The 23,948-nt window shown below is 42.9% G+C and overlaps 2 protein-coding genes across 3 annotated transcripts in view; one reads left to right on the top strand and one right to left on the bottom strand.

Moving 5' to 3' along the window:
- The window catches only part of INSYN2A (inhibitory synaptic factor 2A), a 38,818-nt gene extending 38,076 nt beyond the window's left edge, over nucleotides 1–742 (bottom strand). The window contains exon 1 of the mRNA XM_033065522.2: nucleotides 494–742. The gene's annotated coding sequence lies outside the window, so the exon portion shown is untranslated. The remainder of the gene's footprint in view (nucleotides 1–493) is intronic.
- The window catches only part of DOCK1 (dedicator of cytokinesis 1), a 246,904-nt gene that overhangs the window by 116,065 nt on the left and 106,891 nt on the right, over nucleotides 1–23,948 (top strand). For both annotated transcript variants that reach the window (XM_033065521.1, XM_033065520.1), the window contains exon 28: nucleotides 19,109–19,210. In XM_033065521.1, the coding sequence (XP_032921412.1) occupies nucleotides 19,109–19,210 (102 nt within the window). The remainder of the gene's footprint in view (nucleotides 1–19,108; nucleotides 19,211–23,948) is intronic.

Here is a 23,948-nt window from a genome sequence, read left to right as displayed (position 1 = left end):
CTGAAGAGCAGCAGCTTCAGTCCCCGAGGAGGATTTTTGGGCTGGTTGGGCTTTTAATGAAGTGCTGTAGCGCGAGTTCAGGGATGAACACATCCCGCGTTCCTCCATCGCCGCTGCACGGACACTTCATTAGGACGGCTGAAGTTAATAAGCAGCGGTAGTTCCTCGCCATCAGCCATGTGAAAAGCCAGAGCACTTCGTGCATCCTCCAAAAATCCTCCAGCTCCCCCTCTCCCCTCCCAGGCACCGCTGGAAGGGGAGCAGGCAAAGGAACGCTGCTATTTTTCTATACGAAAGTCGCGTATCGAGATATTCTCTCCTTATCTGTCACCAAAGTTATTGGATGCAGGAGCTGTTCGCAGGCAGGCAGATACGCTATTGCATAACGCTGGCGCTCAGCCTTTCTCCTCATCCCTACGAAGTTTTCCGCCGGCAGAACCGGCGGACCGGGCTATGTCTGGGGGTCGGGGCGAGCGCTCAGCGCTTTCCTTACCTTGTGCTTGCTCACGCAGAAGCGGCGGTCTGGGCGAGCATCTCCCTCCAGCCGCCGGGGCGAGCTGGGCGTCAGCGCCGGAGCGCCGGGGCGCATCTGCCGCGGAGCCGCCGAGCCGCCCGCGGAGCCGCCGCGCTCCCCCGCTGCCCTCATGGGCTGCGGCGGGGGCTCGCTGTCCGGGGGTCCCCTCGGCCGGGTCCCCGCCGAGGGGAACTTGTTGAGCGGGACCGGCGGGCGTCCCCCAGCCGGGCGGGAGCGGGGAGGAGGAGCCGGGGGCCGGGCTGGCGGCGGGGGCGGGCGGGGGAGGTGGGGATGGAGCGGTGCTCGGCGGAGCGGGAGGGGAGAAGCGCGGAGCTGCCGCTCGCGGGTTCGCTGAGAGCCTTCGGTTGTTCCTCTGGTTCCTCTGTGCGGGGGTTCCTTAATGACAGAGCCCTGCTCGCCAGCCCCGGGTTTCCAGCCGCGCTACGGGGAGCGGTGGAGCAGCCGCAGAGTGGGTGATGCTGATCCTTTGGGAATTTCAGCGAAGCGCTGGGTTAAAGCTACACGGCTGCCTTTTATTGCGAGGGAAAGTGTTTAAGGTGCTGAAGGAGTAGCTGCTCCCATTTGCTTTTAAACCTTGTAGAAAATGGACGCAAGTTCAGAGCCAAGCAGTTTGGCAGAGGGGATTGATAAACGTGATAATCTGCGTAGAATTTGAAGCCCATCTTTCCTCCTTTTCTCTCATTTTACAGAGGGTTTAGCAATGATGTTTTCATTAAAAAAAAAAAAAAAAAAGTCGGGAGTTAAATAGGTCGTGTGTATTTAACCTGAGTGATAGACAGAAAATGCCATGAGAGGCACAAGAATTGATCAGAGTTGGGAAGCATTGGGTTTGTGTTTCATTCTGACATTCCCAGGAGTTTTGCTGTTCAATAAATACTTTCCAGCAGGAAACTCCCCTAGCCCAGGTGCCAGCAGGTGTGGGCCACAGAGTTACTCGGTCACAGCCCTGCCTTCACCACTGATGTCCATGAGGGTTATTGATGTTGGGGGTCACTGAAGCCACCCCTGGTTTGGAATGACAGAGGAGAGCGGCTGGACCAGCCCAAAAGGTTCCAGCAGAGCCCCCATGGCACAGCAGGCAGGGACAGGCGAGCTGGGCACTGTGTGAGTGCAGGCATCCAGGGACACGATGCAGCAGAAGCACTGGCTCGAGTCCTGGGTGCTTTTTGCAGTTAATTAGCTGGAGCAGGAATTGCAGCGTGGAATTGCCGGCGCTGCCGCAGCGGCCGGGACACCGGGCTGTGCTGGGCCAGGAGATCCGCGTGGCTCTGGGTGTCACACTGAGACTGGTGTGGCTCTGGGTGTGACACCGAGATTGGTGTGGGTCTGGGTGTGACACTGAGATTGGTGTGGCTCTGGGTGTCACACCGAGATTGGTGTGGCTCTGGGTGTCACACTGAGATTGGTGTGGCTCTGACTGTCACACCAAACTCATTGTGGCTCTGGCTGTCACCCTGAGATTGGCATGGCTCTGGCTGTCACACCAAACTCACTATGGCTCTGGCTGTCACACCGAGCTCAGTCTGGCTCTGGGTGTCACACCAAACTCAGCATGGCTCTGGCTGTCACCCTGAGATTGGTGTGGCTCTGGCTGTCACACCAAACTCACTGTGGCTCTGGCTGTCACACAGAGCTCGGCCTGGCTCTGGGTGTCATGCAGAGCTCGGTCTGGCTCTGGGTGTCACACCGAAATCATTGTGGCTCTGGCTGTCACACCAAACTCACTGTGGCTCTGGCTGTCACACCGAGCTCGGTCTGGCTCTGTCTGTCACACCAAACTCGGTGTGGCTCTGGGTGTCACACAGAGTTCAGTTTGGCTCTGGCTGTCACACCGAGCTCGGCTCGGGGATGGAGCACGGCCAGCCTGGCTGTGCAGGATGGATCAGAGCAGTGTGAACAAAGCAGGCAGTCAGCAGAGGGCAGCTCCGTGTCTCTCCCTGTGCTACCTGGCCAGGTACTCCGTTCCCTCTGTTCCTTGTCTCTGCTCTGAGCCCTAAACAGGGTGCCAGGGGGGTGCTTTCCACATCACCTGCTGCTCTGCCCTGGGTAGGGACTGTGACACAGCCAGGGGCCACAGCTTTGAGCACGTTTAGCATCTCTCATGGTATTTTATCAGTGATATTTATTTTACAAAGAACTTAAATATTGACCTGCTTATTGATGCAACAGCAACCACCATGCTGTTGTTTTTTTTTCTTACTGTTTTCTTTCCAGCAGAAAGTGCTGGACTTTTCCAGTGCTGACTTGCTGTATTCTGGGTCCTCTGTGGATTTCTCTCTACGAAAATAAATGTAGTTTTGGCTGCAGCCTGGATACAGACGTGGGTAAAATTACATGGTAGGGTGACCACGTCTGAAATAATGCAGGCTACTTCCTCAGAGCAAACAGATCAGTGGTGGGAGATGCTACTGCTTTTTCACAAGCTGAAAATGTGAGTTTATCCAGCCCATGATTACTGGAAGGAAATACTATAACTCGATATCCTGAGTGACTTGAAAGGAGAATGTCTCTGACAGAAGCAGCAGTTAAACATCATTCTTGTCTTCTCCATAATGATATTTAGAAGCTGTTGTCTCAGGGCTGATTAGTCTTGCACAGCATTATGCATATGCCCCACTTACAAACTGTACAGCATCTTCTGGAGGTTTTCAGGGAATTAAAAAGTACTTTCTGATGTGGACCAGATTCATGTGTAACTGCTGACACCGTTGGTGTATACAGGGATCTTTCAAATCAGGCTTTGTGAAAAAGAAAGTGATTCGTGATTATCATGCTTGATGTTACTGTAACAGCACATAGAGGTAAATACACTGGGAAACTGGAAATGCTTCATCATCCCATTTGTCAATTTTTTAGCCTTTGAAAATGCTGAGCACAACTGTTGCATAATGAAATGTAGTGTTGAAGAGATGCTTGAGAGGGGAGAGAGGGGTTGGGCACCTGGGAGGGTGCAAAGAGAAGGGAGACAATTAACTGTAGTTGCTTTAGGTTTTAAATTTATTTCTCTCTCATGGAGTGTCCAACCTTCCCAGATTGACCTTTTCTCCCTGTGTCTGTCAGGGAGGAGTGTGCAGTGCTTGGGGCTGCAGTGCTTCCTTTGTGTGACATCTGCAGGTGGAAATCCTGCCTTGGACTTCCAGGGGGAGTAGGAAAACCAGGGATTGGAGAGCAGTGAGATGGAGTTTGAGTGCCATTCTCAGTGGAGGAGTGCAGTAAGGGGCCCTTCTCCCTCACTGCTCATTGCATCATAAACTCAGGGAGGCACCTGTGTGTGTATTAGGAAATATTCATCACACACAGCCTGGTGTTACAGGGTTTTACTTATTTGTTTTTCTTACATTCAGTTTCTGAGGACACATCTGGGTGACTGTGGGAGGGTCAGCCTGGCACATCCTCCCCACACTCAGGTTTTGGCTCCAGGACTGCCCCACTGAAAGCTGTCCCTGGGGGGATTTTTTTGCAGAGCAACTGCTTTGTGGGATTATGCTCCTCTAGAACATGCAGGTCAGACAGTGGAACACTAAAATGTCATTTTCTGGAACAGTCTGTGAAGATCTTGTGGAAGAAAGTTCAGATGCAGCTCAGGGAAAAGCAGGTGGAAGCCAGAGCTGGAGTTACCTACCAGGAGTTTTGGTGACCACCAGTGTGGGGAAGGAAGGTGATGAACCAGCACCAATGGATGTTCAGATCTACATTGAGTAAATTATATTAGGAGGAATAATTTAAGTTCCAGCCATGCCTGATCTGGGTTCCCAGGCTTATCAATTCTTTAGGACCAGGCTAATTTATGGCAGAACTTCCCACCTGTGTTGGAGGTGAAAGAAGGGTGAAGTTCAGTTGGTTTGAAGCAGAGCTGTGGACAGAGTTGTGCCTTTTCTCTCTGTGGACACTTGGGACCAATGCTGTCATTCTGGCTTTGCTAACACCAAGTATTCTCACATTGCTGAACCTTCATTCCCATTAATTGGGTGTTTATTTCCATGCCTTTAGATGATAACTGCCTGGCTTTCTGGGCTAAATTGATTATTTATTTATTTATTTGTTTATTTATTTATTTCCTCCAAGCTGCCATTGGAAGAGAAATGGAGGGATGTTAAATCTGGGATGTTAAATCTGCTCCCCTGCTCCAGCTGAAGGCAAACTTGGCTGGAATTTCAAACAGGTCTTCATGCAGTCAGATCCTTGGAGGTGCTCCTTGCTTTGGGGGAGGATATTTTGTGCTTGGCTGTGATGCAGAGAAATAAGGTCTCTTGGAGTCATGTTTGGCAGAAGTTTGGGAGATTTGCTGGAGTGTCTTGCTCTACAATAAGTCTTTTCCATGAGCTTGGAAAATTCATTTGAGCCTATGCTGATGTCTGTTCTTTATGTGTAAAGTGCTAATTCCACATCTCTTTACTTAAAGGAACATTTTGAAGATAAAGTGGATTTAAGAATATGTGTCTAATACCCATAATACCTGTGTGCAGCTGAAATATTAAACAGCTGATTGAGGGAACTGCTCTTTGTGGGTTTTCTGCTCAGAGAGGAAAAATGCTGAGTAACCTCATTAGCTCTGATGGTTATTTCTGTGCTTCGTTGGGATAAGAATGAGCAGGATTTAGTTCTCTCTCTCATTTTCCCATTGTACAGATCATTGGAAGAAAAATATAACAGCAGCTTTCACCAGCTAAAGCTGAGATTTTGGGTTCCAGTTGAATGCTGTCTCATCAGGAGCCCAAATTGCTGGAGATGTTTATCAAGAAAATCTGAATTTTCTTGGGATAGGAGTGGGAGTTTTGTCATATTTTTACTGTGTTTATAGTTCAGAAAAGTTCCTTTTCAGCACACAGATGTTTTTGGGAAGGGAACTAAACTGGTGATTGGTTGTTCTTCCAAGGATGGGCATTCTGAGCTGCTCTCTCATGGGGTGGAATCACTTCCCTGATAAAGATGTTCTCAGGAGATGCCAAATTCTGGTTCCATTTTCATGCAGCCTGTACAGTTGGGAAATAAATGAGGGTTTGGGAGAACGTGATGTATGAGCCCCTAAATGGCTGCATTTTGTTCATATTTGAAAGGCAGTTCAGGCTGTCGTCATTACTGATGACTTGTGCTTTTAGAGCCTTTTTTTTCTGCATTTCAGAAATCCTTTGTGCCCATCTGAATAATAAATCACCCTGTTTGATTTGCTCACTGAGAGCAAATGGGAAATTACATCCTTGTTAAGATGTCTTGAAGAACTGGAAGTGTGGGGGAATGCTTTTAAAGGAACATTCTGCCAACTTTGTTAATATTTTGCTTTGTCTCATTTATTTTATGACCTTCCCAAATTCCAGGTTTTTTTCTCTCTGACTGCTTTATGGCAAAGGGAAAAAAATCCTGCCCTGCTTAAAAATAAACAATAACAAATCTGGTCGTGCTTTTGATTGCCTTTAGACAAATGGTTTCAGATTTAAGCACCTAATGAAATGTGGGATGAGCATGAATTCCATCTCCAGCCTTAAGTTATGAGCAGAAAAAAGGCAAATCCAACAAATAATGGGGATACTTGCATCTGATTCCTATTTGCTCTTTGCTGGAATAATATATTATTTATACAACATTGATTACATTAGATGGAGGATTTAATGCAACTTTTCTGTCAAACTGGAGAACATTCGATGCTATAAAGTAATGTAAACTCCCAAAGCCTCAGGAAGGTTTTCTCATTTGAAATATTGAACTATTTAAAATTTGAACATAGCATAAAAATACAGACTTTTATGTGCTTTTGCATGTTGCCTTCAAGTTAGAAGCCCAGAGAGAAGCCTGGTCCTAATGCATAATGCTTAACAGAAAAAAACAAACTGAAATTAAATGTGTTAAACCAGTGAAAAATGAAAATCCTACAAAATATTGAAGAGAGAAATTATGAACAGTGCAAATAGAATTAAACTCACCATTTCTGTCAGTGTTCTGAGCCTAAACCAAAATTAAGTATTTTGGCCATAATGTTCAGAAATGAACTCTTAGTGTAGTTTCTAAAATCCCCAAGCAGGTGCCAAAATAAAATTGCTCTTAATAACTTTGATACATGACAGAGAAAAATGATTGCAGTGAATAAAAAAGGGATATAAAGAGGCAGTTTGCAGCATCATGGGCACCTAAAATTTAGCCATATGCTCATAATTAAGAATTTCTCCTCCCTTACTTATTTTTTTCTAAATAAAATTACCTAGAAATTTGCCTTGCGCAAATAAGAATGTGTGCAAAAACCTAATTCTTTTATGTATTAAAATGTCTGGGACTGGGTTTTACCTTAAGAAAGGAACAGAAGTTACTTTGAAAAGTCTGGAAATCCTAAAAGCCCAAGATATTTCAAAAAGTTGTGTTCTGAAAAATATGGGAAGGCTGATAATGACATTAAATGAGTTTCATTTGACAGCAGAGGCCACGTGAAGTCTTTGTTAATCCTTGGTCTGTGGCTCTTCAAAACACAGTGCCGGAAAAATGGCTCTGTCCTTTATGGCTTGGGGACACTGAATTAAAAACCATTCAAAGCAGCATCACATTTTGAATTTTCTTCAATTTTTAAACAAGTTCAGGACTTTAAATATTAATACTTAGCAGTGGTTGAGGAGCATAATTAGCAGCTGCTTTATATCCAAGGAGTGTCCATCAGTATCCTGGAAAAGCCCAATAACTGCAAGAGCTCTTGAGGAGGAGAAGGATGAAATCTCTGAAAACTCAGAAATCAAATTATAATTTGATAATAATGTGGCACTTCTTCTATTTACTTCTGGGAATTCAAAGTAGTGCCCTAATAATTTGAGTGTATCCCCATCCTTCCCTTCTCAGCATCCTTCTGGCCAAGCCTGGATGGGAAAGTTTGGAGTGGCTGTTCCCTGTCTCCAGATTTTCCTTCTCCTGACTTTGCTCATCCCTTTGTGGAGCTGCCTTTGCTGCCTGTCCCCATCTTCTGTAGGCACAGCTGCCATCACTCCCTGGCTGGCAAAAAGAAATGCCAAGGTTAAAAATCCCATCTCAGATTTGTTTGAAATTCATCTCCTGTTGGTTCCATCTGCTGCCTCCTGGTCCTAACACAGGGAAATTTGTGAGCAGCAGCTGTGAGCTCCTTGAATCCCCACTGCTGTGGGTTTGGAAACCTCAGGAAAATGGAAATGCAGCCATGCTGTGAATGTTGGGAGAATTTGGGAAATGGAAATGCAGCCATGCTGTGAGTGTTGGGAGAATTTGGGAAATGGAAATGCAGCCATGCTGTGAATGTTGGGAGAATCTGGGAAATGGAAATGGAAATGCAGCCATGCTGTGAATGTTGGGAGAATCTGGGACTTGGTGGCCCCTTCTCAGGAGGGAATTTCTCCACCCCTGTCACAGAGTGGTTTGAAGGGACATTAAGGCTCATCTCCTTCCACATCTTCCATTATCCCAGGGTTCTCCAGCCTGGCCTTGGACACATCCAGGGACAGCCACAGCATCTCTGGGCACCCTGTGCCAGCCCTGCCCACCCTCCCAGCCAGGAATTCCTTCCCAATATCCCATTTAGCTCTGCCCTCTGGCACTGGGAAGTTAAAAGTCTCTCTCCATCTTTTCTTCCAAGCCCTCTTTAAGTACTGAAAGCCACAAGAAGTTCTCCTTGGAGCCTGCTTTTCTCCAGGCTGTCACTTTGGTGGCCTTTCTCGTGCCTCCTGCCATCTGTGACATCCCCCTCCAGCTGTGGAAACTCCATTTATTTATGGAATTGTTTTACTTCTCAGTGAGCTGATGGAAACCAAAGCTTTCATGGAAGCCTGGTAGGAAACATCACCAGGGCTTTATCTGAGCTCAGCCTGTCCTCAGGACAATGAGCTGACAATGAGCTCTGTTTGGAAAATGGTTTTGTTCTTCCACATCAGTTAGGATTGGTTAGGTAATTAGATAAGGTCTGAGCAATTGATTATCTAATGGGGGACTTGATGTCTTGTGGGAGAGCTCCTGGGGCTGCAGGGGGTGACAAATGGACAGTGGTGGCATCATGACAGCTGACACATCATGTCACAGAGGTCTTTGGTGGCTGGGACAAGGGACACTGAGTGCTGGGGGCAGGAAAGGACAAACCCCTTGCTCTTCTCACTGAAGAGTCCCAGGATGGTTTGGATTGCAAGGAGCTTGAAGAGCATCGAGTCCCAGCCCTGCCATGGGCAGGGACACCTGCCATGGGCCCAGGTGGCTCCAAACCTCATCCAACCTGGCCTTGATATTCCACAGGAGCTCATTTAACAGACAATTATGTTTTTTCTATAAAATTTTAGTTTAACAGACTTGAACTTTAAAGTATCTTGTTTTGTTTGTTTGGCCTTTTTAAAATTTTTTTTTTCTTTAATTTCAGGTGTTATCCAAAGTTACAAGGGTAAGATTTCTGCCTAGGAAAGAAACCCAGTAACTGCAAAAAAGCAGAATGCTTGTACATGTTAATTTTTCCATTTATTAAAGAAAGAAAGAATTTTAATAATTCACAGGGATGCAATGAGTATTTGCCTTTTCTATATTCATATTTATCACTTGACTTGAATTGTAAACATATTAATTCCTGCCTAGCAGTTAATGACTTTGGGTAATGTTGTACTCTCTTTATGCAGAAATTGGCCATATAGCTCACAGTTACTTCTAGGGACAACCTAATCACAGCTACTTCCTTGGCTCTGGAAAACATTTTGTCTTGTTCTAAGTAGCTTTTCTGAAGTATTTTTAAAGCCTTTTAAAAATAATGTTTAAATTTACCTCCTCAACAGATGATGAGTATTTTTCAACCATATCAAGAGACATTACAAATCCCATTTTTGCCAAATGTCAAGAGTGGGATGAGTGTTGTAGGTTCTGCCAGAAGTCAGGGTTGGTGGATTTTTCTCCTGTGGTTTCAAATATTATGCCCCCCCAAAAAAAAAATTAGTTGAGAAAGTTTTAAATGCATGGAAATTATGCCAGGAAAAATACTTCCCAAATAATGACACTTGCATTAAAGTAGGAATAAAATGTTTCACTCATGTTTTGAGATCTAAAGATGGGTCCTGGGAATAATTGGGATGTTTTGGTATTTTTTCTTTTCCCATGTTTTGTATTTTTAGTATCTCTAAATAGTGCTGTAGCATATAGAAATACAGAATTATTTAAATTCTATGGTGTTTTAATCACAGAATCCCACAATGGTTTGGGCTGCAAGGGGCCCTAAAGAAAATTTAGTTCCACTCCCTACCATTCCATTGAGGTTTTGCAGTAGCCTGTGTGCTGATTTTAGAGTTTTTTAAATTCTTTGTTAATATTTATTTTATATTTTGAATTTATCTTAAAGCTGCTTTGCTTTGCTGGTTTGATTTTACTTCCCCTTGGGACAGATTCCTGAATCTCCAGGATTGGGATGGGCAATCCTGGGTGAGCCTGGGTATGAACCTGAACATCAGAACCTGGAAAGAGATTCTGCTGGGTCCTGATGTTACTGCCCAGATGGGAGCATAAAACATGGGAAAAAAAAGATGTGTATTATGGGGTGTCCATGCATTTCCTTGGAATGCTGTAGCAGGGCTGGGCTGAGCTCTTGGAGCAAACCTGGCCCTTCCCAGAACATTCCCTGTCCTGCCCCTGCAGCCCAAGGAGCTGATTTTCACTTTGGAATGTTTTAAACCACTGATTTTAATCTTGGCTTGGATTTAATTGCTTTTTCCAATGAGAGATTAGTTCTCATTTAAGTGTGGATGTGTAATTAAAAAACATCTCTGAACTTAAGTTGCTTTTGTTACCCACAGGCTGAGGCCATAGGTAGGGAAAGCAATTCCAGAGCTGAATATCCATCTCTAATCTGTTGTTAATGTGGGAGTGTTATTGTTCGAACGTGATAAATGACTCCTTATTTGGGAGGGATTTACTTCTTTCCCTTCTGATTTCTACCAAAATAAAGCTGGGGAGGAAAATAAAACCCAATTTTAAGTCAGAATTTATTTCAGTGGTAGAAAACCAGCACTTCAAAATGTCTTTTTGTTGTTGGAATACCTGGAGTGTGCTGGATATCACGAGGAAAATTGTCAAAACATGTTTTGCACCTTTGGTTTAGTGAGAAAATTACAGTTATTCTCCTAAAATATTTTAGGTGTATTTTGGTTGACTTACAAGCACAGAGAAACCTGAATTAGCTTCATGTGGAAACAGCAGAGCTTCCTGAGCAGATATTCTGTTCTTGTCTCCAGGAGGAGATCCCTGGCAGTGCCCAAGGCCAGGCTGAGCAGGATTTGGAGCATTTTGGGAATGGGGGAATGGGATGAGCTTTAAATTCCCTTCAACCCAAACCAGTCTGGAATTCCATGAGCTCTCAGCTTTTCCATGGAATGGAGAAAGGAATGAGATGTATTCAACATGTTCAGCTTGTTTCTTAACTCCCAAATAAGTTATTGATTAAAATCAATAGAAAAGCAAAAATCTGTGTGTGACAGGGAATTCCACACTGGTTCATTTACCCTGAAGTTTGTCCTTTACCTCGCTGAGGGTCTCCTTTTGTCCAGTTGGGTTTCTGCTGAGTTCAGGTAGAACAGGACAAAGAGCCTTTATCAGCAGCATCCTGGTGGAGCTCATTCTGCTGAACAGTTTGGTCATGGGCCCAAATTGTAATAAAAGAGGGGTTTAATTAATTCACTTTTCACAATAGAGAAGTTCATCTCCTTTTGCTTAGATTGCACTTAGAGATTGAGTTCATATTCTCTTCATGAGACACCTCTGAAGCTCTTCTGGAAACACTGTTTAGCTCTGGGTTGTCTGAGAGAATCCCCCAAAGTCTTCTGAGTTGCTGGGAGTTTAATAAGAACCAAAATTCAAATTTAATAATGTTAGGGAAGAATTGGGTCATTCTTGGAGGCTCAGCCCACATATTCTCGTGTTCAGGTCCTTCCCTGCTCCCTTTAAATAAATGCAAAGTATTAAACAGGTCTGTGTTCCTTGAGAGGGCAAAAAATACAGATATGGCTCTTTCTCCAAAAACCTGCAGACAACTCCTGGAAAATACAGAAACCTGGGCTTAGGGATCTGTGCTGGAAAAGGGAAATGCTGTGGGAGTTTCCTTCTGCTCCTCGCAAACCTTGCACACGTTTTATAAAACTGAACAATCTGCAGGAGTTACAGGTAAAGTCAGATTGTGCAAGAGACAACTTGTGCACGTAGGGCAAGGATAAAACTCCTCTCCTCTGCTCTGGAGCCAGTCTGGGAGAATTGGGATTGTTCACCTGGAGAGGAGAAGGATCCAGGGTGAGCTCAGAGCCCCTTCCAGAGCCTGAAGGGGCTCCAGGAGAGCTGGGGAGGGACTGGGGACAGGGGATGGAGGGACAGGACACAGGGAATGGCTCTGAGCTGACAAAAGACAGGGCTGGATGGGATTTTGGGCAGGAATTGTTCCCTAGGAGGAGCTGGGATGGAATTTCCAGATTTGCTGTGGCTGCCCCTGGATCCCTGGCAGTGCCCAAGGCCAGGTTGGACACTGGGGTTGGACACTGGGGACAGTGGGAGGTGTCCCTGCCATGGCAGGGATGGAAGGAATTATTTGGGAGCCAAATTCCAAGGGAAGAGCCAGGTAAGGTGAGGACATTCCTGTGGGCAGAGAAGAGCAATCTCACTCCTGTGAATCCCCTGTTTGCTGCTACTGAGTATTAATCTTTTCAGCTCCTCTTATCTGTCAATGTTGGAGCAGAAATTCTCACTTGAAATGTGACCTGTCTGGAAATTGTATTTCTCTTATTTACCACATTGATACATGCATTTGTGTAAATACCATTAATTTGCTGCTGTAACATAAACTATCACAGCAAACTGAATTTAAGTTGGAGAAGTCAGAAGAAAGAGCAGGCTGTTATCAGTCTCTGTGTATTTTAGCACTTTTCTTGCTCTTTGGGGAGGAGGGAATGAGAACATTGCCTGTGCTGGGGATTTCATTGTGATATCATGCAAATGTGGAGAGAGCCCTGCCTTTATTTTCTCCACTGATTCCTGTCTGCAAGGGCTGGGTCACCTTCTGCAGCCCTGAGATCTGAGAGCAGCAGCACAGCAGAGCCTGCACCCCATAAACCTTCCCACAGCAGCCCCCAGGGTATGGTGTGATGGTTGATGTGCTGAGGGAACCAAAGGTAGGAATTAATTACAAAATGCAAAAGCTTCCCCAAAGAGACCTCCTCCTGCAAGGAGCTTTTTAATCCAGGCATCTCTGAGCTGTGTGGTTTCATCAATTAAATTTGGATTGCACACATTTCTTATCTCTCAAGCTCGCTGAGCCCCTCAATAAAGCAGTTGCTAAATAATTTACATTAAAACAGGCAGATGAGAAGCACCAAAAGTGGGATAATTTGTCTTCAAAATGGCTGTTGCTTTTAGGAGTGTATTCATCTGGCAGCATCACCTGTCTGGTGGGAAGATTATCAGTTAAAAGATCATTTCTCTTCCTCTCATTCCCATAATTTGTCATAGTGATCCCTCAGTGCTGCAGAGACAAAATCCCAAATACCTGAGGGCTGTCCCCGTTCCTGGGATTGCAGTGCATTCCTGACTGGGAGTGCCACTTGTTCCCAAATATCATTTCCTCTTTAAAGTTATCTTTTCCTTCACTTCTTTTTCTCTGCATCAAAGTTTTTTACATGGCTTCCAACATGAATTGTGTTTAATAAATAAAAGAGGGTTTCTCATTATGATAGATTTGATTTAATTGTTCCTCCTCAGTGACTTTTTGAAGGAAATATCTACAAGGGCATTGAGTGGCAGGAAAACAGGGAATGGCTTTAAAATGAAGGAGGAGAGATTTAAATTGGATATTAAGAAGAAATTCTTCCCTGTGAGGGTGGTGAGGCTCTAGCACCAGGGTTATATTCCCATAGTCAGTGCTGCATTTTTGCAAAATTATTTAAAAAACATTTTTATGGCTTTTCCTTTTTGTTTTTTACTGTTTGAGTAGTGGCCATTCCCATAAATACAGCTGTTTTCTGTATTTTATGACTGCATTTATAATTTTATGATCAACATTAATAGATGTGTAAACCAAGATACCTGAAACAGATTTATTGAGGACAGTTCTGTAGATTTTCAGTGAAATGATGTTTAGTGTAACAGAGGGAGGGAAAAAAAAAAAGGCATGAGGAAAGGCAATTGCATTTAGAAAACCAGAAATAAATGTACTGACCTTGAGAACTCCTAAGCACTGTGGGTTCCATTGAAGGGCACAGTTCAATACTGACACTGTGTGGAGCTTTTAAAAGAGAAGCAATTTTTGGTTAAAATGGACTTTTTTTTTTTCTTTTTTTTTTTTTTTTTTTGTAAAAGAGCCTTAGAAACATGATAAATGGTGTTGCTAAAACATCTCATTAATTTTTTTGCCTGCTTTTTACAAAAGTTGGTGCAAAGCACTTTTGAATCAGGGAACTCTTTGTGTCTATTCCCACTGTGTCATCATCAACTTCCTAACAAATAAACCTTTGCAAAGGGGAATTTCAGTTGAGCTGCTGTGATCTTGGAATCACAGAATCATGGGATGGGTTGGAAAACCCTCAGAGTCCATCCCATCCCACCCCTGCCATGGCAGGGACACCTTACAGATGTTAACTTGATTCATGCAGTGATTTGCCTGTGCCCAGGAGTGAAGAATAGGAGTCAGCTCGTGGATTATTTTCACTTGGAATGTTCAGCTCCATTTTGATGACTTGAAAGACTTGCAGGGTAAATTATTTCAGTGAATAAATAACTGATAAATGCCCTGGGAGTATTAGCCCATATCTCTGCTGAGATACCCCAGTTCACATCTGGGGTGCAAAAGTTGAAAAAATGATTTCAAATTCTATGCAAAGTTAAGGAAGGTTAAGGTAATACTTAGTTTTTTAAGGTCAACAAAAGTGTGGGCAAATATTCACCCCAAAGAACCCACAGGGCTGTGTAATTTTGGGGATTTAACCTTGATGGTCATGGAATTGTCAGAGAATTTTGGAGTGATTTGGGTGGGAAGGGATCCATGGCAGGGACACCTCCCACTGTCCCCAGTGTCCAACCCCAATGTCCAGCCTGGCTTTGGGCACTGCCAGGGATCCAGGGGCAGCCACAGCAAATCTGGGAATTCCATCCCCACCCTCCCAGGGAAGGATTCCTTCCCAAAATCCCATAACTCTACCCTCTGGAATTGGGAAACCATTCCCTGTGTAAATATTCTCTCTCCACCTTTCTTGTCAGCTCCTTCAGATCCAGAAGGGCAAACTCAGGGCTGGATTCTGGTTGTGATCTCTGTGAAAAAAACCCTTTTGATTTTCTTCCCAAAGGGCTTTCCCTGCATTCACCCCTACCAGGGACTCAGGGCTGGATCAGTTTTCCTTTTAAAACAACTTTTCTATTGACCAAGACAGAATTGTCTGGGATAAGTCAGGATCTGTAAAATACTTCTTGAGGTAGAACAAGGTTTGAAGAGTAAATAAACTGCTGTTCACCTCTAAACCCTCTGCATTTTGCATGGACTTTTCCTGCCTTGACCTAAAATGGGTTTTGCTGCTCAGGGAGGCTCTGAACTCCTTAAGTCACATCAGGTAAAGGAGGTGGCACATCTTTTCCAGCAGCTCTGGAAGCAAACTTTGTCACTGGGAATGCCTTACTGCATCTTGATTGGCAAAATGATGCTTTAAAATAAGGTTTGTGGCAGCTGGAAAATGCCCTAATATTTATCACTGCCATTATTGCAGGTGTGAACTTGTGTTTCTGCAAGGAGAAAGGCTCCCATGTTTTATTCTGTGTTTGGCCTGAGGAAATGGAATATTCTGGGTATTCAGTAAAAATGTGATAAATGGGAACGTTTTGCACTTGTTCTTATCCTGCTGCTGTAGCCACGAAATAATTTTGTCTCTGAAGGTGCTGCTGAATTTACTGTGGGGTTTTCTAAAAGAAAAGAAATGTTTGTTTAAATACTGTGAGAAATACATGTATGAATTTCTACACACAGAGGGAAATTTCTGTGCCTTGGGGGGGGTTCTTCTTTGTTTTGAGTCTTTTTCCTGCCCTTGCTGGTGTGATGCTGATGGGAAAAGCTTCAGGAATCAAACTCCCTTCAGGATATCCTGCAAGCTGAAACTCCCATCCACATCTTTATCTATTTTATATTATAAAATATTCTTGAAAAAAGAAATTATGGCAGATCCTCTGCCTTATTCATGCTGGGTTTTGTGATACCTTTATACTATAAATTATATAAACTGTATTATTGAAGTCAGCAAACTTGTCTGCAGACAAATCAGATTTTTACATTTTCAAATGGCAAAAAGATGAAATTTGGGACATTTTAAAGTTGGATTTTATCTTGTGAATCTGTAAGTGGTGACAATTTAATGAGTGGCTTCTAGAATTGATAACAATTGATTTTTAGTTCTTTATTTGTTGCTAATATAGTGAGAATATAAGTTGTAAGCAGAGAGAAAATTTCATTTTTTAATCTTTACAAACTCCCTGGGACTTATGAGGGAATTAAATCCTTTCCAACAAAGTAAATTCTATGGAAATGTTCTGAAAGCCAAAATGTAGTGAATTAATTCAAGTCATTTTGTTTGGGGTTTTTTATTATATATTCATCCATTTATTTATTTAGCTGTGTAGTCTTTAAAGGCCACATAAGGAAAATTTAATGGAGAAAATAAATGAAACTTAGATTTTTCTTCTCTTCCTGGTAACAGGGACACTTTAATGAGACATCACTTAGCTGAGTGGAGGTTTGATTTCTCTAGATTTTCTCCCTATACATAAAGAGCGTAATATTTCAATTAAAATATTCCACTGGGAGAAAATGGACAAGCCTGTTAAAAACAGGATTTTTTACCCCTGAGGGAGAAAAGTGTTGGCACGTGTGTCTCTCCTGCAGGGAATTCTCATTCTGGAATTTCTCAGTGTTAATGTTACTTGTGGGGGTTATTTAGAACTAAAATTTCCCTTCTTGTGTCTCTTCAAGAATCATTTGAACATTAAGTGTTTCATTTTAAAGGTGATTTAGGAAAATTAGGAATTTTGGAACATTCCTGTGCCTCTTCAACTTTTCCTTCACAACTGAATTTTACAGAAATCAGAAGTAATTTCACAGTTTGGAATTGCATATAATTTAAAATATGTTTCTAAATAATCAGGCATCCTTTCCAAAGAAAAAAACAGATGCTTTGGTGTTGGGTTTAGGTTTGTTTTCTTTTAATGGAGCTGAATTTTCACTCAATCCTGCTTGGGAGCTGGATCTGGCTTCCCTTTGGACAGATATCCTGGATCCCATGATTTTGCTTTGGGAATAGTTCAGTCATAGAAGAGAATCATGGAATCATCAAGGTTGGAATCCAACCATCCCCAGCACTGCCACCACCACCACTGCTCCCTGTCCCCAAGTGCCACCTCCATGTGGATTTTAAATCCCTCCAGGGATGGGGGCTCCAGGGCTGGACAAACCTGTCAGTCAAGAAACTTTTCCCAAATTTCCACCCATAAATAGCTGATAAATGCCCAGGCCAGTGGAAGCCCCTTGCAGGACTGGCTGGATAAACACAGCTTTGCAATTATTCCTAGGGTTCAAATTGAAATTGATTTTTTAGAGAATTAGGTACCTTTTTTTTTTTCTATGTATTGCTTCCAGGGCTGGTCTGTGATGATAGTGATCTCCAAATATAGCTAAAAATTAAAAATCAACTTAAGATTAAAATCTAATCATGTTGTTAGCTATTGCTAACTAGTTAGTAGAGCCTATTAAAAACACCTAGAGTACAAATATTGCCTCTAAATAATTACAAACCTTTATTAGCATTGTAATTAAGAGCATGCTGGCTGCAAGTGACACCTCACAAAGAAAATGATGACTGGTAGCTGTACTTTCCTCCTGGTATTAAATAGATTTTCCTTCCCAGCAGGGCCTTGAACAGTGGTTTGCAGATAAATGTTGGAGCAGGGATGTGTGTGATGCAATGTTGGCTTCAAGGAACAATTTGGTATCAAAGGAAGGGTTTTATTAGCAAGATAAACACCAAGATGAGCATGAACCATAATTTAATGCAGGGAAACAGCAAGAAGTGTTGATAACTGATTAAAGACCCTCACCCAGTCTGCTCAGCACCACTCTGGGGGCTCAGCCTGAGCTGAAATGACAAAATTTAACAAGTTTCTGTCAGTTTAACTAAAACTAACAGCACTCCTGTTCATGTTCCATTTCTATTTGCTTATTGTTTATTTTCCTGTATTTATTTTAACTCCAGCAGCCATTGCAGGAGCTCGTTAGGCACTGTTTTGACAATTAATGTTTGGATTTTTGAGATGGTCCCATCTAATTTCCATTTCATAGCAGGAAACATTGTCTTTGTAGAGCCCCAGCTTCTATTCTTGTCAGGGGTTTTTAGAAAGTTCTTTTGATGTCCCAGAGCAGCAGCTCAGGTGGCCTTTCCTTCCATATTCATGGAGATTGCAGGTGCCACAGAGCTCCCATCAGGCACCCTCTGGATATCCAATATTCCCACGTGGAAAAAATCCTGTGGAAGTTTAGATCTCAGCTCCTTTGCAGGAGAAAAGCAAATTCCAGGAGTGCTGATCAGCTGGAATTTGGGGATTAACCTGTAAATAAGAGAGCACATGCAGGTGACCCGGTGTCATTTCAAGTTTTATCTCAATTGCTTGGACTGATGTGGAAATAAAGATTTTAAATTGAAATTAATGCTGATCTTAAAGGTAACAATTAAGGCTTTGTGCCTTTGTGGAGAGAAAATTCCTGAGTGTTCTCTTGGGTTGTGGCTGGGAAAAAAACAGCACAGAAAAGGGGATTTGCAATTTTATCAACCCATAGAAATCACTTCTTTTTTAATTTATTCTGCTGGGGTTTTTTATCAACTTTTAATGTTTTTCCTCCTGCATTAAAGACCAGAAAAGATGTGTTAAAGCATCATGAACAGGCTTTTAGCAGCTAGGCAGAGAGGGAGGATGGACAAGAAGCTCCCATTTATGGGATTTTCCATCCAGGAGCCTTGGGAATGGGTTGGATTGTTACTACGACACTTTCAGCCACCAGAAGGAAAAACTAAACTTCCTTTTGGTCACTTTTTACTCTTTCTGTGGATTCAGAGAGATCTGGTGCTGCTCTTCTGGTTTTCTGGAATTTACTGGATTTTGGTGGGGTTTTTTTAAAGCATCTTTGTATCTGGAAATACCACACAGTGAAATGAGAACTTGGGGTTGGTATGATAATTTTGAAGATTTCTTCCTTGAGCAGAATATTGACTTTCCAAATGCAAATGCTGATATTGTGTGATATTTTTAGGAGTGCTGTTTATTACCTTGCAGAGACTTTAATGTCTGAGCCATTTTTAGATGAAGAATATGTCGCAAAAGCTTCAGTGATAAACTCATGAAATTGGAAACTGGAAACTTTTCGAGATGGGATTTTTTTTTTTTTTTTGTTTCCTTGACAGAATTTTGCAGATGCATTAATGAATTTTAATGATAGAATTATCTCCACTGCATTCTGTGGTTCTCTCTGGCAATATTACATTTTGATAGCCAATATTATGTTGCATGATCCTAAATAATGGATTCCTTTGCTTTGCTTTTTGCCAGGGGAGTTTTGTGGCCTGCATGACAGCCATCCTGAGGCAAATGGAGGATTATCACTATGCCCATTTAATCAAGACTTTTGGCAAGATGAGGTCGGATGTTGTGGTGAGTTTTAATTTGTTTTGTTTCTTCATAAGATGGCTCAGCTTGAGTTTGGTTTCTTTTCCTGTTACTGGTCATTAAATGCACTTGTGAGAGGTGAACAGAATGTGTTTGGCATTACAGATTTAATATAAAATAATTATTTAGGCACTGTGACACACACAGGAGTACAGCTGGAGCTGGTCAGTGTTTTAAAACATGAGGCAGTGGATTGAAGGCAATTCAAAGAAAGCAGTAAAAATTAGCAGTGATGAGACATCACAAAAATCTGGTAAGGAAAGAAGAAAAAGAATATAAAAGAGGCTTTCTTAGGAAAGGAATTTTCAGAGTTAAATTTTCCAGATGTCCTGATTTCATTTCTTGGAGTAGCTTTTACTTAGAGATCTGCTCACTCTCCCTTTCCCTTCCATGCAAATCACTTTAACATTAAAGATGCCCTTAGTTGTTAAATAAGCAGTAATAATTGAAATTTGTCTTCTCAGAGTCATTGGGCAGCCTGGCTGAGACAACAACCCAAGTTAATTAAAGCATAATAGAAGGGAGTTTATAGCTGGGGACATAAGTCTGGAACAAGCTGCAAGTGCCAGTGCCATATGGGCAGGCAGGGACATCCCCATCCCCACTGCCACCCTGGCCATGCTGCAGGCAGCTTTCCCTGCCTCTGAATCCTTCTTCAGCTTCTCTTCTCCTCCCCTCCCCACCACAACACCAGCACCTTTCTTCTGTGCAATTTTTGTTTGGACTTTCCAGTTTGTCTCGAATTTGTTTGCGCAAGGTTTGAGCTCTGTGCCCTGCTCCAGTTTTCTGGTTCTTTTTGCACCTCTGGCATCTCTGGAGCTCAGAGCTGCTGGTTTTAGGAGGGGGAAGGCAAATTCCAGCTGCAGATTGCTGGGAATAGGATCTGCATGAAAGGGCTGGGCCTCCTTTGGCATCTTGGAGCATTTAGATGGGCACTGAGAGCACAGCACTGCCAAAGAAATGCAGATCATGGGAGAGGTTACAGCAGAGGGGAGAGAGAAAAGAAAATCAGGAAAGGAAAGTCTTTCCTTTGTGTAATTTTAATGTTTGGACTTCCCAGTTTGTATTATTCTTCTTTCTGCCTGTTTAAATTTTAGCCCAGTTCCAGTTTTCAGGTGCTGAAGCCTCTGTTTTTTCACCTGCTCTGGCATCTCTAAAGCTCAGAGCTGTTTTTAAATAATATTCATTAAGGTGTGGAGGTTTAGTGGCAGAGAATTGTTAATTCTGTGAATAAAGAAAACTACAGGGAGTAAACTGAATTTTCTTTTTTTTTTTATTTCCCGTGGTTTTTCCACTTCTATAACCCAACAATTTTTTTGTGTCACTCTCATTTGACTCACCCAGTAGAACTGAAATCCAGGAGTCTTGGCTTTTTAAACCCAGAGCTGGAGGTGAAAACTGCACCTCCTATTGCAGAGGATTCAGTTTAATCACACAGCAGTGATTTAGAACTGAGACTAAATTCAGCCAGGCAGAAATGAAAAGCTTTTTCTTAAAAAAAAAAGGCAAGAAAAAGAGAAAATTTAGGTTGTGGTTTCTTTTTCACCACTGGAGACCTTTAAATCTTCCTTCAGCCTCTGCTCTTGCTCAAGCAGGAGTTGGAAGCTCAGGGCTGGAAGTGCTGGAGGAAACTTTATGGTCTGTGTTATGTAGGTGGCAGGTTTAGATTATTATAATGGTCATATTTGGCCTCAAAAGTCTGCAAAAGATGAGGTGCAGTTCAATAAAACCAGTCTTTTACCTCTCTGTGGAATAGAGAGTTTAGATTTATTAAGGAATGTCTGTTCAAAGAGGAATTTCTTGCTTTAAGATTCCTTCCAGCCCAAACTCTGCTGTGATTCTGTAAAATCAAAATCTGTGATTCTGCTGTCACCCTGAGATGGAACATATCTGAGATTAGGGAGGTTATTTCTGGGACTATATGATTTTTTTTCCTCTTTTTACTTGGTAAAAAATATTTTTATTTGAGGCACCTGTGGTTTAGTTGACAAAAAATGCCTTTTAATGTGGAGAATCTCAGGCTAGGCTCAGGTTATTTCCTTCTATCAGTGGATGGGAGTTTTTTAGGGGTCTTACCTGCTGGGAATTTTATTTCCTATTAAATAGGATTTGTATTTCTAGTTGGAGAGAGAGTAGGAGTTATAACCCTTCCTCCTTTAGTACAGGATTTTATGTTAAGAAATACTTGTCCTGCTTCCAGTTACACTGAAAATAAGGAGCTTTTTCTTGTCCTGGTGGCTTCCCTCTCTTCCCAGCCCCTCAAAAACCCTAAGTTTCTTCATAAAATGAGGTTAATTCATCCAAACCATTTGCTTTTCTATGAGAGCCATAAAATGGAAAAAAAGAACAATATTCTGAATACATAAACCCCAGGTGAGAATCAGGAGCCTTTTATTTGATCAATAATTAGCTGAGTTATTACAGAGCATTATTTAAAGTACCTGGGTGAGTGTGGGGTTATTAAAATGGAAATATCAGGGGATGGAAATGCAGAGCTGAATCAGCAAAGTAGGTCAGAACCCCCAGGCTCAGGAAGGAGCCATATCATCAACAATGGGATATTTTCACCAAAACACAGCAAAAACCAGGGAAATGTGCAGCCTGAGCTCTTCAGTGAGGCAGAAGCTCTGGGGTGAGAGTGTCACTGTCACCCAGTGGTGACATCTGAGCTAGGAGCAGCTCCAGACTGGCTGTTCATCCTCTTAGTGCCACAGCATCAGGATCTGCTCTGCTGGGCACAGTGGTGTTTGCTCAGATTGGATTTGTTGGTCCTGGGGGTCTTTTCCCACTTCACCATTCTGGGATTCTGTGATCCTTGTTGATTCTATGTGGTAAAATCAGCCAGGAGCTGTTTTAGCAGGAATATTCTGCACATAGTGCCTGGAAGCCCCAGAATCCCAGAATTGCTGGGGTTGGAAGGGACCTCTGGAAATCAGCCAGGGCAGGGGCCAGAATGACTCCAGAGAGGGACAAATTTCACATTGCTTTGTTAAATAAGAACCATGGAGAGAGAATATTCACCAGGGCCTGCAGGGACAGGATACAGGGAATGGCTTCCCATGATATTGGGAAGGAATTCCTGGCTGTGAAGGGTTACAGAGAAGCTGTGGATGGTCCAGGTCAGCTGGGTCACCTCAGGTGGTTCCAGGTCTTTTTCCCTGAATCCAGTGGGGGGATGTTTGCACAGGGTGCTTTTTTGTAGCAATATTTGGGAAATGAGAGCCTCCAGCAGAACGATGGGGATCAGGAAGGAGCAGCCTGGAGAGGGAGCTCAGAGCCTAAAGAGGCTCCAGGAGTGCTGGAGAGGGACTGGGGACAAGGGATGGAGGGACAGGACACAGGGAATGGCTTTAAGCTGACAAAAGCCAGGGCTGGATGGGATTTTGGGCAGGAATTGTTCCCTGGCTGGGATGGAATTCCCAGATTTGCTGTGGCTGCCCCTGGATCCCTGGCAGTGCCCAAGGCCAGGTTGGACACTGGGGTTGGAGCACCAGGGACAGGGGCAGGTGTGGAACAAGATGAGCTTGAAGCTCCTTCCATCCCAAACCAGTCAGGGATTCTGGGATTCTTGATCTCAAAGCTGAGATCTCAGGATCTCTGCTTCTCCCTGCATCCACTGCTGAGGAATTTCTGGGCCAGGAAAACATTTGGACAGAGCAGTGGATGAAGAGATAAATCTGCTGAAGATTGTGGCTCTCAGACCTGAAGAAAGACTGATAAGAGCAGAGACTTCAGATTGGTTTCTCTCTGAAAAGGTTACACAGAAACCAGTCTTAGTTAAAAGTCCAGTCGATGGAACATATTGGGGATTTTTTTTGTAGGCATTTGACATTTTAAAGATAGACCAGATAAATACCATTACTGAGAAACTGTATCAAAGGGAAGATATTCTAACCTTGGAATAAAAGTTCATTTTTATCTCTGTGTGAAGTGGATCAAGGACTTCCTGCATGAAGTTCTCTTTTTGCCTTTATCTCTCTCGCAGCATTTGATATTACTGAAATTGTTAGATAGCAATTACAGATTGCCAAATTGTAGGAGATGATTTACATTGTAAAGTACACAAAGTTTCTGGTCCAAAGAATTGTTTGTTTATAGCTGTGTGGGAATAAATTGGTTTATGCTGTTCAATTAACTTGTTCTTGGGCATGTTTTCACTTGCAGAAGCAATTCCTGCTGCTCCCTTTAGGGAGGGTCCCTCTCAATTTTGGGATGTCCAAACCATTTTTGTCCTCTGCCCCATCTGGGAGTGATGATTTAAGCTGGAACATGTTTTTATTTTTATACATAAATAATCTCCATCTCTGGAGAATATCCATGAAGGGAGGGATTATTCATCACCTGACTCCAGGGAGCATTTTTAGTGCATCATAAGAGTTAAATAAATATTCCGTTTGTTTTTTCCATCTTTCCATGAACCACTGTGCTTTTATCAACTTCCCCAGAGTGTGTCATGACAGGTGTGTCACGATACATGAAGGAACTGGGAGATTTTGTCCACAGTATGGAAAAAAATGATGTTTTTTCCAGCAGAAACTCCTTTTGGATAACTGGTGATCCAGTGCTTGGCCTTGCTGAATCCCATGGTTTGCTTAAATGTGGGATTACTGTTACTGTAATTTCTGAAATGGAATTATTGTAGGATTTATGGGCATCCTGTATAAATGTGCTTGAGTAGGATTTAGGTGTGTTTTTATAAAAAATGGCTTTTTGAGGAAGCTGA

This window comes from Catharus ustulatus, chromosome 8 (genome assembly GCF_009819885.2).
Source record: "Catharus ustulatus isolate bCatUst1 chromosome 8, bCatUst1.pri.v2, whole genome shotgun sequence".
Classification (NCBI taxonomy): Eukaryota; Metazoa; Chordata; class Aves; order Passeriformes; family Turdidae; genus Catharus; species Catharus ustulatus.
Note: the sequence above shows the minus strand (reverse complement) of the source record. Positions and strands in the feature narration are given on the sequence as shown.